At 38.1% G+C, this 16,028-nt stretch overlaps 1 protein-coding gene across 1 annotated transcript in view; it reads right to left on the bottom strand.

Annotated features, from left to right (window-relative positions):
* KIF4A (kinesin family member 4A) overlaps positions 1-16,028 on the bottom strand; it is a gene marked incomplete at both ends in the record, with an annotated part of 164,926 nt that overhangs the window by 143,808 nt on the left and 5,090 nt on the right. Inside the window, 3 exons of the mRNA XM_084259211.1 lie at positions 12,574-12,668; positions 13,050-13,216; positions 15,596-15,688. Coding sequence (XP_084115337.1) covers positions 12,574-12,668; positions 13,050-13,216; positions 15,596-15,688 — 355 coding nt within the window. The remainder of the gene's footprint in view (positions 1-12,573; positions 12,669-13,049; positions 13,217-15,595; positions 15,689-16,028) is intronic.

Below are 16,028 nucleotides of genomic sequence, written 5' to 3'. Positions count from 1 at the left end.
ATCCCACGTGCAGCACAGGGCAGACACAGAGCCCCCACACCATTGAGCCATTCCACACCACCCCCACTCAGTTCCCTGGAGACCCACAGGGAAAAAGCACAGCTCTGGAAGGATACTAGGAAAGATCTCTGGCGCCTCCTAGTGATCATAACAAAACCACCAACTTCCTAATAGTTGGAAGCCAGGCTTTCCAAAACCACCCTCAGGATCTGAGAGGGGGTGGGTCACGCAAACGGGGGTAAGAAGGGAAACAAAGCGTGGAGCGAGACCTCATTTTGGAACTTAGAGCTAGGCACAGGATTCGGGGCATGGGATGCGCCATAACAGTGGGCACTGCACAGGGTGATAGCAGTCATTTTGGATCTGAGACCCTGAGATTAAGAACTAAAGCACAGAATTCAGGGCTCGGGATCCACACAGCCGCAAGCACAACACCGGATGAACATCGGGCAGACATAGCACCCAGCGTGAGCAAAAGCCCCTGTGTCAAGGTGCTCCCCTCCCCCGTTCCGTTTCTCAGAGAAATACAGGGGAAAAGCACAGGTCAGCAAGTACAGGTCTCTAGCGCCACCTAGTGACCAGAGCAAAATCACCAACTAACTGATTCCCTGCTGGAACTGAGTAAACACCAAGGGAGGGAACTGTAAGAGACAGTGCCCAGCAACACCGCCACAGCAACACCCTGGTGGAGTTTTGGCATACCAGTGCTGGTCTCAGTCTGGTAAACAGTTTTCAACACCCCTGAAGGAGCAATCCAAAGAGATACCCACCAACACCACAACAACCCAATGCACAGAACAGATTAGAAAGCAAACAGCAGGGAGAAGGAAAAATACAAATAACCAAGCAAGCCTGCAGGAGGAGGACACACCACACAAAGAAAATCAGTCACCAGAACTCAATTAGATGGAAGAACTTCTCTGCCCCTCTCAGATAGAGAATTTATGATTAAAAAGTATGAGATGAGACAAACAATCAATGAACTGAAAAACAAAAATGAGACCTTAGAAAGGAACTAAAAGAAAAGGAGACTAAAAGGAAGAGGAGGAGAAAAAGAGCTTATTGGAGGAGACAAAGAGCTCTTGGAAAAGCACTGAAAACAGGACTGAGGAAGTAGAAGAATGGATCAGTACTATTGAAGATACAGAAAGAGAAACAACCAAAAGAGAAAAAGAGAGAGAAGGGCAAGGAAGAAGAATGAGAATACCCTCAGACAATTATCAGATTCCATGAAGAGAGGTAATATAAAAGTTATAGGCATTCCAGGAGGTGAGGAGAAAGACAAAGGATCTGAGAAATTATTCAAGGAGATAATTGAAGAAAACTTTCCAAGCATGAAAAAGGAGATGAATATAGACATACAAGAAGAGAGACACCACCCAATTACCACAATGAAAAGAAAATTACATCAAGAAACATAATAGTGGGCCTCCCCGGTGGCGCAGCGGTTAAGCGCTGGGCTGCGAAGCTGCCCACAGCCTCTGCAGCACCGGTTCGATCCCCAGCCACAGGCAAGGGTCCCACATGACGCGCAGACCTCTCCTGCCGCCCGCTGCTCTCCTCAGCAATGTACTTCGGTCTACCTGTTCTGCTCCCCGCTCTCGCTCTGGTGAATCCTTTCACCCTCCCGTGCTTCTGACTGTACCCAGTGCTTGCATAAACAAATAAATAAATCTTTAAAAAATAAAAAATAAACCAGTTTGCACTCCCACCAACAGTGCAGGAGTTTCCTTAAAAAAAAAAAAAATAAACAGGGCCTCCCCGGTGGCGCAGCGGTTGAGCGCTGGGTTGCGAAGCTGCCCGCGGCCTCTGCGGCGCCGGTTCGATCCCCGGCTGTTCCCCGGCCACCGGAGGAGGGTCCCACATGGCGCGCAGACCTCTCCTGCCGCCCGCTGCTCCCCTCAGCAGTGTACTTCGGTCCTTCTGCCTGCTCTGCTCCCTGCTCTGGCTCTAGTGAATTCTCTCGCCCTCCCGCGCTTCTGACTGTACCCAGTGCATGTATAAACAAAACGAACAAACAAACAAATAAATAAATAAATAAATGAATAAAACATGCCTCTATTAAAAAAATTATATAAAAAAAATAAAATAAACATAATAATAAAGCTTGCAAGAGTCCAAGACAAAGAAAAAAGAATGAAACTGGCAAGAGGGAACAAACAGATAACCTATAGGGCAAAATCAATCAGGTTAACTTCAAACTTCTCCAAAGAAACACTACAGGCAAGAAGAGAATGGAGTAACATATTCAACAAAACTTTAAGACAGCAAATACCAACCAAGAATACTTTACCCTGCAAAGCTCTCCTTCCTCTACGAAGAAAAAATATGGACCTTCTCAGACAAATGGAAAATCCAGAAATTCATTACAACTAAACCCCCACTCCAAAAAATTCTACAGGAAGTCCTAAAGCCAAAACCAACAGAGAAAGGAACAAGAAGAACAGAATAAAGCAAGGAATAAAAGCACAAAAGAGACAAAAGAATAGGCCAACATATCAATATTAACTCAAAATGTAAATGGATTAAACTCATCAATAAAAAGACACAGTAGTACGCTGGATTAAAAAACAAAATCAATCCTTCTGCTGTCTCCAGGAAACACATTTAATCACAAAAAATAAACACAGACTGAAAGTAAAAGGTTGGAAAACAATCCTACAAGCAAATGGACCAAAAAAGCGGGCAGGAACAGCTATACTTATATCAGATGAAATAGACTTCAAATTAAAAAAAAGTTAAAAGAGACACAGACAGATGCACATTATGGTCAAGGGAACAATACATCAGGTAGATATAACACTCATCAACATATACTCACCAAATGAGGAGCACCAAAATATATTAGACAGTTATTATCAGCTCTGAAAATGGACATTAAGGAAAATACATATATAGTGGGAGACTTCAACACTCCACTCTCACCAATGGACAGATCAACAAGACAAAAAATAAATAAAGACACTAGAGCCCTAAATAAAGACATAGAACTCATGGACTTAACAGACATCTATACGACACTGCTTCCAAAAAAATTTGAGTACACATTTTTCTCAAGCACACACAGATCATTCTCCCGGATCGACCATACGCTGGGACACAAGACAAACTTCAACAGATACACCAAGACTGAAATCATTCCAACTATCTTCTCCGATCATAAAGCTTCAAGCTAGAAATAAATCATGACAAGAATACAAGGAACCCTCTCACTTCATGGAGATTGAAATCCACACTACTGGAGGACCACTGGACTAATGAGGGGATCAAGAAGAAATTAAAAAATACTTTGAGTTGAACGACAAAGAGGACACCACTTTCCAGAATGTATGGGACACAGCAAAAGCAATAATAAGAGGAAAATATGTAGCAATACAGGCTCACATCAAGAAACAAGAAAGAACTCAAAGAAACAACCTAATCTCACATCTCAAAGAGCTAGAAAAAGAACAACAACAACAAAAAAAACCCGTAAAGCCAGTAGAAGAAAGGAAATAATGAAAATCAAAGCAGAAATAAATGAAATAGACATTAAAAAACAATCCAAAAGATCAATGAAACCAAAAGTTGGTTCTTTGAAAAAATAAACAAAATAGACAAACCTCTAGCCAGGCTCACAAAGAAAGAATGGGAGAAAACACATATAAATAGGATTATAAATGAAAGAGGAGAAATCACAACAAACTCAGTAGAAATCAAAAGAATAATCAGAGATTACTATGAACACTTATATGCAAACAAATTCAATAACCTAGAAGAGATGGAGGAATTCCTAGAACGATATAATCATCCAAAGTTGGACAAATAAGAAACAGAACACCTAAACAGACCAATTACAAGCAGCAAAATTGAGGCAGTAATCAAAGCACTCCCCAAAAACAAAAGTCCAGGTCCAGATGGCTTCACAAATGAATTCTACCAAATGTTCAGCAGTGAATTAGTGCCTATCCTACAGAAACTCTTTCAAAAAATAGAAAAAGAAGGAATACTAACAAATACATTCTACAAAGCCAACATTACCCTAATACCAAAACCCAACAAAGACAGCACAAACGAAGAAAATTACAAGCCAAACTCCCTAATGAACACTAATGCAAAAATCCTCAACAAAATCCTTGCCAACAGAATCCAACATTGCATTAAAGGGATAATACACCACGATCAAGTGGGATTCACACTAGGGGTACAAAGATGGTTCAACATATGAAAATTGATCAGTGTAATCCAACACATCAACAAAAAGAAAAATAAAAACCATATGATCATATCAATAGATGCTGAGAAAGCATTTGACAAAGTCCAACATCCATTTATGATGAAGGCCCTTGAAATTCTCGGGATAGAAGGAACATACCTTAACATGATAAAAGCCATATATGACAAACCCACTGCCAACATTATTCTCAATGGCGAAAAGCTGAAGGCCTTTCATTTAAGATCAGGAAAAAGACAAGGATGTCCTCTCTCACCACTGCTCTTCAATATAATACTGGAGGTCTTAGCCAGGGCAATAAGACAAGAGAAAAACATACAAGGAATCCAGATAAGGAAAGAAGAAGTAAAACTATCACTTTTTGCAGATGATATAATATACATAGAGAACCCTAAAAGCTCCAAAGGAAAACTTCTCAAAATAATCAACTAGTTCAGTAAAGTAGCAGGATACCAAATCAAAACACAAAAATCTGTAGCCTTCCGATACACAAACAATCAATCTGAAGAAGAAGAAATCAAGAAAACCATCCCTTTTATAATTGAAACAAAAAAAAATCAAATACTTGGGAATAAACCTAACAAAACAGGTGAAAGACCTATACAAAGAAAATTATAAAACACTGTTAAAAGAAATAGAAGACACAAAGAAATGGAAAGACATCCCCTGCTCATGGATTGGAAGAATTAACATTATTAAGATATCCATCCTACCAAAAGAAATATACAGATTCAAATATACAGATTTATTCCAATAAAAATCTCAATGACATTCTTCAAAGAAATAGAACAAATACTGATGAAATTCATATGGAACCACAAAAACCACGAACAGCCAAAGCCCTACTGATGGAAATAAAGGAGAAAGGAGGTATCATATTTCCAATCTTCAAGCTATACTACAAGGCCATAATAGTTAAAACAGCTTGGTATTGGAACAAAAACAGACACACAGACCAACAGAACCAAATAGACACCCCAGAAATAAAACCACACTTATATGGACAACTAATCTTTGACAAAGGAGCAAAGACTATGCAATGGAACACAGACGGTTTGTTCAATAAATGGTGCTGGGAAAACTGGACCTCTACAAGCAAAAAAATGAAAGTAGACCACTACCTTTCACCGTGCACAAAAATGAACTCAAATGGTAAAAGAACTGGACTAAGACCTGAAACCATAAAATATATAGAAGGAAATATAGGCAAAACACTACAAGACATACATTGCAATAACATCTTTAAAGACTCATCACCCAAACCAAAGAAAGTCAAGGAAAACATAAACAGCTGGGATTACATCCAACTGAAAAGCTTCTGCACAGCACAAGAGACATTAACCAAAAGAGAGACACCCCACTGATTGGGAAAAAAAATTTTGCACTCCAGTCAACTGATAAGGGACTGATCACAAAGATACACAGGGAACTCACAGGACTCAACAAAAACAATATAAACAATCTAGTCAAGAAATGGGCAGAACTTTAAAGACATTTCTCCAAAGAGGAAATCAAATGGCCAACAGTCATATGAAAAAATGTTCAACATCCCTGATAATCAGGTAAATGCAAATTAAAACTACACTGAGATACCACCTTACACCAGTAAGAATGGCACCTATCCAAAAAAAAACAAAAAACAAACAAACAAAAAAAAAAACAAAACAAGTAACAACAAATGTTGGTGAGGATGTGGTGAAAAAGGAACTCTCCTGTATTGCTGGTGGGAGTGCAAACTTGTCCAACTACTATGGAAAGCTGTCTGGAGGTTCCTCAACCTACTAAAAATGGAGCTACCATATGACCCAGCAATTCCACTACTAGGGATACCCAAAGGACACAAAAACATTGATTCAAAAGAACACCTGTACACATATGTTTATTGCAGTACTATTTATAATAGGTAAACCTGGAAACAACCCAAATGCCCAAAAATAGATGACTGGGTCAAGAAGATGGGGCATATATACACAATGGAATATTATTCAGCAATCAAAAAAGATAAACTCATGCCATTTACCACAATGTGGATGGAACTAGAAGGAATGATGCTCAGTGAAATAAGGCAGAATGAAAAAGAAAAATATCTGATGGTTTCACTTATAGCAGGAATATAGGGGAACCCAGTAAGACATCAGTGTAAAAAAAAAATAATAGTACAAAACACAACAAAGCAAAAACAGACAATTATAAATCAGAAACATACTACAGGGGAGGAGGAGGGAGAGGGATCACAGGGAGGGATGGAGGGAAGAACACAGGGGACTGAGGTGATGGTGCACAGGTGCATTGGTGAAGGAAACTCTATGGGGACTACACCTGAGGGGGTGGGGGAAAGCAAATATTGTTTAAAAATGAACAATGGGGCCTCCCCGGTGGCGCAGTGGTTGAGCACTGGGTTGCGAAACTGCCCGCATCCTCTGCAGCGCCAGTTCGATCCCCAGCCGCATGGCGAGGTCCCACATGGCGCACAGACCTCTCCTGTCACCCACTGCTCCCCTCAGCAGTGTACTTCATCTGTCTGCCTGCTCTGCTCCTTGCTCTGGCTCTGGTGAATTCTCTCACCCTCCCGCGCTTCTGACAGTACCCAGTGCTTGTATAAATAAATAAATCTTAAAAAAAAAATGCAGAGTGTAGCTTTTAAAAAAAAAAGTTTTCTTTAAAAAAAAATTTAAAATAAAAAACATGAAAAAATAAAGTCAAGCTAGAAAGGAAAAAAAGAAAAAAAAATAAAGGTTATGTTTTGATTGTCAACATTGTAATATTGAACTAAGCCAGTATCTTCATAGAGATTGAATGTTGTTGTTTCTGCTGTTTCCTGATATTTATGGCAAAGCTTCCCAAAAATCTAAATTCAAGTAAAAATTTGGTAGTCCGTCATTTGGTTGATAGAAGGAAATTTTGTGGAACCTCAGTAGAGCTCCTGAGACACTCCACAAGATTTCTCCCTTTCCTCTTGGGAAAGGCACTAGATGAATTTGCCCTATTTGGCTTACCTAGTAAAGTAAAACTATAAGGGAAGCATTGTCACTTGGGAAAAGGGTAACACTTTGACATGTACAGAAATGTTCACAGTGATGTTCTAAAACATGTATACAAACTCTCAATACCTGATACGTATATAAATTGTCAATGGTGAATATTGCCTTGCAATATTGTATAGTACAGAAATTATTTCTGGAGAAAATAGGGAGAAAAAGCCTCAACAGATTCCTATTGATGGAACTTTTGAGAGTAAAAATTTCCTACAAAGAACGGAATATACTTGGAAATACACCTGATTTTTACTAAGTTTGCTTTGACATAATACTGGTAATTTTTTTTTTTTTGCATTTTGTTCCGAATTCATAAAGTTTTCTTGTTTTGAGTGACCAGGATCTGCAGTAAAGTTGTATTTTTTTCAGCAAGGATAACTTGTGTTCACATCTTCTCTCCCCTTGATACCAACACAGCATGAAAATAGTGGTAGTATTTTCTACTACTTATCTCAGAGTCTATTTTTGCATAACTTCCATAGGGATTTTCTCTGCTTAAACTAAAACATTTGGACATGAGTGTCATTGTGTGGCTTTGAATGAAATCTTCCAGGAAGTTGAAACAGAGCTGAACCAAGAAGAGGAGAACCTGTAGCTTTGTCCCTAAGTTCCAGAGACCTCCAAGCGAGGTGAGGAAGCTGCCTCCATGGGCAGGACTGGACAACCGGGAAAAAGAAAAAGCCCCGGTACCCTTGCGAAGAGGAAGCCCAGGTGGAGTCTGATGAGACCAACTTTGTTCCTGAAGCCTACATGGACCGGATGTCAAGAGTTCGCTCTGATCCTTTATGGAGTATTCCAACAAAGCCAGCTAAAATTGCTGTTTAGTTGCTCTGCCCTGTGATTTTATGAAAAAATAGGTAATATGGGGCCTCCCCGGTGGTGCAGCGGTTGAGCGCTGGGTTGAAAAGCTGCCCACAGCCTCTGCAGTGACGGTTCGCTCCCCAGCAGCATGGTGAGGGTCCCACATGGTGTGTAGACCTCTCCTGCCACCCACTGCTCCCCTCAGCAGTGTACTTCGTCAGTCTGCCTGCTCTGCTCTCCCCTCTGGCTCTGGTGAATTCTCTCACCCTCCCGCACTTCTGAATGTACCCAGTGCTTGTATAAATAAATAAATAAATCTTTAAAAAAAATAGGTAATATAGTTTAAAAGCAGATTTGGTTTGCAAACTTTTGCTACGCTGTTGAAACAATTTGGGATCAAGGTTGAGAGAACCTGTTTTTGCATAAGTTGAATCAATTTTAACATTTTTCCTGTGATTTGATATCTTTGCTGTTTTGTTTTGGCTAATGCCTCCAGATTTTTTTCTTTTTTCTTTTTTTTTCTTTTTTTTTGGCTTGGACTGAGTAACTATTTCCCAGGAATGGAGGGCTTTTGCTTCCACAATGGACAACACCTGGAGAGACTGGTTTGCTTTCCAGTGGGAACCTTGAGAAAAATTTTCATCTGAGACTGTACCCCAGCATCCATACATTTCATCTTCAACACCATGGAAATGGTGGCAAAAAGTGAAAGGCGGAAATTGTTAGGGGGAAAGGATGTTCTAAGCTAATTCCATACAGGCTTTGTGGATGCCACCCCCACTCCAACAAGACACCGGGCGCTACAAATCCCAGGATCCCCAAAAGGAAGTTGCGAGGACCTAAGGGTGGAGTTAAGTAGCCATTTTCTGTTTGTAAATAAAAACTAGCCATATTAGTGGGATCAGGCACACTTGGCTTGTGCTCTTGGCCTGGCAGGTCTGGTCTCAGCGGGTCATTTGGGATTCCAGGTTGGTGGAACAGGTAGGACACATTTAAGAATTTATCTCCCTCTTTTCTCCCTGAGTTGTGCATTTCCTCATCCCCCTTCCCTTGTAAATAAACCTTTTGTTAACCTTAAAAAAAAAAAACAAAAAGGAAAAAAAAATTTAAATAAACTGCAAAAAAAAAGAATTTGATAGATTCATGATAAAAATACTCAGCAAAGGAGATACAGAGGAAATTTCTTCAACCTTGAAGGGGCATCTATGAGAAACTCACAGTTGATATCATATCTAATAGTAAAAAATTGAATGCTTTCTCCCTAAATTAGGAACAAGAAAACCATATCTACTCTCACCATTTCCATTCAACATTGTACCAAAAATTCCAGCCATACAATTAAGAAAAGGATATAAAGGAAACCAGGCCAGAAAGGAAGACACAATAGTATCTCTATTCACAAATGACATGATATTGTACATAGAAATCCTGAAGAATCCATTTAAAAGATATTAGAACTAACAAGTTCACGTAAGGTTGAAGACACAGATCAACAGACAAAGCTCAATAAACAATCTGAATATGAAATTGAGAAAGCAATTCTATTTACAACAGCATTGAAAAATAATATGCTTAGGGATAAATATAACAAAAGAAGTATAAAGCATATACCCTAAAAACAAAAACTATGTTTGAAAGATATTAAAGACCAAAATAAGGGCCTCCCCTGGTGGCACAGGGTTTGAGCGCTGGGCTGCGAGGCTGCCCGCAGCCTCTGCAGTGCCAGTTCATTCCCTGGCCGCTGGCAAGGGTTCCACAAAAAAAAAAAAAAAAAAAAAAAAAAAAAACCAAAATAAGCAGAAAGACATCTGATGTTCATGAATTAAAAGAGTTAATATTGTTAAGATGGCAATACTTCCTATATTGATCTACAGATTCAACACAATCCCTATGAAAATCCCAGCTGCCTTCTTTGCAGAAAATGACAAGATGATCCTAATCTTCATATGAAAATTCAAGAGCCTAAACAATCTTGAAAACAAACTTGGAACACTCACACTTCTAGATTTCAAAACTTACTACAAAGCTACAGTAATCAAGATAGTGTAGTACTGCCATAAGGATAAACATACAGAACAATGGAATAGAATGGAGAGCCTAATTGCTTCTTGACAAGGATACCAAGATAATTCAATGCAGAAAGAAGTCTTCAACAAATAATGCTGGGATAGCTATTGATATAGATCTACATATCTCTGTATCTATCTATCTATCTACCTAAAAGATTAAAGTGTGGAGGATCACACATGTACAAAAATTAACACAAAATGGATCAAGGACCTAAATATGACATCTGACACTATAAAACTTTAAGAAAACAGATGTGTAAATCTTTGTGACCTTGGATTAGGCAATGGCAGGGAGTGACTGCTAATGGATATGAGTTTCTTTCATCTGTGACAAAAATATGCTAAAATTTACTGTGGTGATAGTTACAGAACTTTGTGAATATGTTAAAAACAATGGAATTGTATACTTCAAAAGAGTGAAGTTTATAGTACATTAATAAAGATATTTAGTTACCAGCTATTACACTAAGTACATACCCAAGAGAAAGTGAAAACATTTGTCCACATGAACATGTATACATAGATGTTCAAAGAGTAATATTCAAAATGGTCAGGATATATCCAACTGATGAGTGGACAAACAAAATGTATATGTATATAATGGAATATTATTCAGTAATTAAAGGAAATGAAGTAGTGATATATAACATGGATTCTTAAAAACCTATGTTAAATGAAAGAAGCCAGTCACAAGAGACCACATGTTATATGATTACATTTATATGAATTACAGGTTAGTGGTTAGCTAAGGCTAGGAAAGAAGGTGAGAATGGGGAGTAACTGCTAAAGGGTGTGGTGTTTCTTTTGGGGGGTGATGTAAATGTTCTAAAATTAGATAGCAGTGATGGTACACAACTGTGACTATACTAAAATTCACTGACATGTACAGTTTAAATGGGTTAATTTTAAAGTATGTGAATTATATCTCAATAAACTCAATATCTCAAAAAAAAAAAAAACCTCAGAACTGTACACCTAAAAGAGATAAAGGCAAAAAAAAAAACCTTTAAAAACAGTATTAAGGTTAGATCTCCAAGTGCAAACAAACAAAAGGATAGTTTTAAATACATTTAGAACAAAAAGCTGAATGTGGAAGAAATATTGCTGTGCTCTGTGCCAGCAGTACAATAATGATAAATGATAGGTAAAAGTCTTCATTTACTACTTTTGCTTCTGCCTTCTCCGTTCCCAAGAGAGAAGTGAGAACTCAACTACTTTAACAAGAGTTCAAATGTCTTGGACTAGGTGAATTACAGCTGAGGGATCTGAGAGTAATTTCAAATGAGACTGCTGAAGTTATGTCACTGATCTTTGGGGAATTATGGAGAAAGATGTTTTAGGAAGACTGGGCAGATGTAATTTCAATTTTTGGGAAAAAGAGGGGGGCAAAAGTTAATTCTATAAATGACAGACAAGTTTGATATATGTTGTAGATTACTATAGGGATAGATTATTACAGGGATGGCTTATAAAAACCTAGAAATGGAAAAATAAGCACCAGAAACCAGCTTGAATTCACTCAGAAAAGTCAATCTAGTTAATCTTTATTTTGTTTTTTGTGTTGTTACTAAGTGGGTAGCTATGAGAAACATGGTGGGCATATCCTATTAAATCTTAACAAGGCATCTGACAAAATCTTTTATGAGATCCTTAAGTACAAAATTGAGAAATAAGAGCTGGTTGTTAATATTTGTTAGATTAATAATTGCTTGAAGGATCATTCTCAAAACATGTAGGTCATTATCATGCTTGATAAAGATTTCTAATAGCATACACTATAGGGTTCTTCTAGCTTTAGGAGCTTCATCATTTATATCCAACAACTTAAATGGAGATATGCAAACTGTACCGATGAAATGTACATGTGGGCCTCCCTAGTGGTGCAGCCAGTTGAGCGCAGCGCTGTGAAGCTGTCCACAGCCTCTGCGGTGCCGGTTCGATTCCTGGCCAGCCAGGGAGATTCCCACATGGTGCAGAAGACCTCTCCTGTCGCGCCCGCTGCTCCCCTCAGCAGTGTATTTCAGTCTGCCTGTTCTGTTCCCCGCTCTGTCTCCAGTGAATCCTCTTACCCTCCCAAGCCTCTGGCCTGTACCCCAGCTATTGTATAAATAAAATAAATCTTAAAAAAAAAAGGAATGTACATGTGACAACACCTGGAAAGACAGTGAATAATTGAGATGACAGGATATTAATTTTAATTAGAAGCAGTTGGCTGTAAAACAAAACAAAACTTGCCTGGATCAGGTGAAATCAAATAATGAAACAGATCCAAATCTCAAACTTAAATTTGAAATTAGTGCAAGTAAAGGAAACAATTTTTCAATTCTGAATTCAGCCTCCAACTGGAATTGTAGCTAGTTAGAATGTGATCTGAGATATCCCAGTCAAAACACCAACAAAACCAATATGAGTACAAGAAGTTTTTATCAACAACTGTGGCCTTAATTACTCTTACCCTCTTTCAGACGGTCCCCTTCAGCCTTGGTTTTCTTCTGTCTTTCTGATCCAGCAAGGTCTACAAGATGCAGCTTGGAGTGAAAGCTGCTATTTCTATGATGACAGGAAGACAAAGTGAGAATTTTTATTTATTTTTATTTTAACATTTATCAATTTTTTTACATTTTTTAGACAATATTTGCTTCCCCCAACCCCCTCAGGTTGAGTCCCCATTGAATTTCCTTCCCCAAGGCACCCATGCACCATCACCACAGTCCCCTGTCACAGTGAGAATTTAAGTGTAGTTTAAGGGAAGTTGAGTATCAAAACGGACCTGCTGTTTCTTGTTTTCTTTCAAGTCAAAATGGTTCCATTGGTTACTAGTGCTCTGAATATACTTGTTTGATGATTTTTCAAATCAATTGAAAAAAGCAGCCTAATAGTCAACTTTAGTAGAACTGTTAATAAACCTTCAATCTTTAAAATGTAACTTACTTGTCATTTTTCTTTCTTTGCTCTATGGAGATTGTAAAGATGGCATGAGATCGAGATGACTTAGAGTTCATAGCTGTGGAGCCCACGGTCCTACAGTTGTTGCCCTGCTCTAAACAGGAAACAGTATCCAGAGCAACCAAAACAGTCTTCTCCGTGAGTCCTACAATCTAATTCAGAGAAAGAAAAAAATTCCTTATGACTCATACTTCATTTACTTGATCAGAAATACAGGAATTGGCGGTTAAAATATGCTTTGACGAAGCTCAATAAATAGAACAGTCATGGTGATGAAGACTGTTTTAATTAGCAACTCTGTGATCACTGCAAATCAAGGTCTCCAGTCTCACCTAGGGAACCTCCAAAATAAGGGTGCCAGTCAATACTAGTACTGGAAAAGATCTCCAGATTGTAGGGAGCCCCATGTGGAAGTGAACTTTGGCCCAAGGACAGGAAGAACAACACAAACAGCTATGTATTTCTCTTCATTACTTCCTCTTCCTCCTCCTTCCTGTACCTCTGATTTGTACCTCACTTCACTAGGGTCAAATAGCAAGGTATAGTTTTGGCTGAATAAGGCAGCCAGGAAAACAGGGTGGTAGGCTTGGTACTGGATCTACCAGGGAGAATAAGTTAAAATCTCTTGGATCCTCTGGAGATTGAACTAACTGATTGTGAAGTCCCTCCTTGCCCAAATATGCTGTTAGTTTATCACTCCGTAGTTCCTATAAACCTACATCAGTAACCCTAATATCTAGTCCTTTATTTCTCATTACCTACTATGCACACTAATTAATTTACTGATTGAAATCATTAAATTATATATCAAAATCATCTTCCTTCCACAACGACTCTCTACAACTTCTCCATTTCTATTTCCATTTCCAAAACCTCAAGATGTGCCTCCAACTCCTCCCACTCCTCCATATCTCATCTATCAACAACTCCTAGTTATTCTTCTTTTGTATCCATTGCTTCATTTTCCTTTTCACATCGACTTGACTGGTCTAGATTCAAATTACTCCATGCCTGAAAAATAAGGCAGCAGTTTCCACAATTGACCTTCCTCATCTTAATCTCCTTTCCAATCTATTTCTTTTCGGGTTTCATAAAGTCCTGCCTCCTAAGCTGTCACCAAACTACTAAGCCCTTTGCTAGATATGAAGATATGAAGAGATTAAAGATATTCCCCTTACATCCAGGAGCTAACTTTATAGAGATATACACATAAGATAAAAATTGGATAAATGTGTCCATAGCAATCATTCATTTGAAAGTATTAAAAAACTTATATATGGTTCACAGGAATAGAAACCAAGCTCATCAGCCTGGCTGCATAATCTGGTCCAAACATATTTCCTAGTACTTCCCAACCCATATCCTCTAATCCAGACAAAATGCTCTACTTATTATACCCAGGAGAATGTTTCTTGCTTTACTTCTTAAGTTATTCCTTACTACAAGAACACCTTTACTTACATTTCATCCATCCCATATGAAATACTTACGAACTTGACCTTACCCATGATAATATGAGTCAGGAATTCAAATATCTTTGTATTGAAATTTTAATTTCAAATAACGCTTGGAATTTAATTCCTGTCTTACCATGAGGCATATAAAAGATCTTAAAGCTGGGTGAATGTTGGCTCAGTATCAACATTCTTTCTAGGGATAGCTTGCACTTTGCCCATGTTCTTTATTCTTACTATCGAAATTGTCTTCCTGCACTCCAAGCTTTTAGGCTTTCAAAATAATCTTTAAACCCTTACTTTAGTAGCTGGCGAATGACTTAAAGACCCAGAAGCACATGCACCTGCTCCTCAGGCTCCTACACCCTAAATCTTCAATTTTCTCTATCTGTTCTTTCACTTCCAGCCTTAGATTTTGTCACTCCAGAGTACTCAAGGTGGTTCTAGACCCAAGCTCTGCCCATTGTGTACTATCTTCTGATTTGGCCCATTCCCATATATGAAACTCCTAAGATTACCTCAAATTTTGTGTTCAGCTCCAGCTCCTCACCCTGTCACTGTAACAGAAGCCTCTCAAATAATCTCTTTCTACAGTACTTATTAATTTTCAAATTCTTACATTATTTAACTTTTTGCTTTTTAAATATTATCCCAGAGCATAGTACAATGTCTATTATAGGGTTGCCCAATAGAATTTTCTATGACAATGGATATATTCTATATCTGAAATGTTTAATACAGTAGCCACTAGCTACATGTACCTATTAAGCACTTCACATATGACTAGAGTTACTGAAGGACTAAATTTTAAATTTTATTCAACTTTAGGTCATTTCAGTTTATACAGCTATTTGGTGCTAATGGCTACTGTACTAGAACAGCCCAGACTAAAGAACTTTATTCCCCACAAGGGCTCACATCTGGGATACTAGCTTAACAAAGGGAATTAAGACCACACAAAATCTGAAAGACTAAGATGCTAGTAGTCATTTAAAATTACATCAGAAAATAAAAGGGATGTGAACTTTTAACAGTGGTCAACATATTTTTATAACATCATATGAGAGACAAACACACCTTTATGCCTTCCTTAGGATCCTCCCGTATATTTATTTGAGAGGCTTTGTCACGAGATGGACATAGAAGATCCAAGATTTCTTCATTGTAAATCTGGTATTGTTGAAAATAAAGTGATAAAACCAAGATGTTAATGGGAGTAATTTCAGGGTGGTGGGATCATATATTTTTAAAATTCTCTACAACTCTCTGTATTTAAAATTTTTGGAAATTTTTTTTTAAAAATTAATAACTTTAAATTTACATGTAATCATTTGATACTTAAAAATGAATTCACATTTGTTGTATAACAAAAATTGAGCCTGCTCTTTCAAGAGTCACTTAGGAATAGCAAACACAACAAAAATTACATGGGTGTCCAAATTCAGTTCTTTTGATGGTGTCATAGCAGCATCATTTTCATCAATTTTGTTAAAATGTAAACAATAGGTCC

Source organism: Talpa europaea (genome assembly GCF_964194135.1).
Source record: "Talpa europaea genome assembly, chromosome: X".
In the NCBI taxonomy this organism is placed as follows: Eukaryota; Metazoa; Chordata; class Mammalia; order Eulipotyphla; family Talpidae; genus Talpa; species Talpa europaea.
The sequence above is the reverse complement of the archived record's forward strand: the minus strand, read 5'-3'. Positions and strand labels throughout refer to the sequence as shown.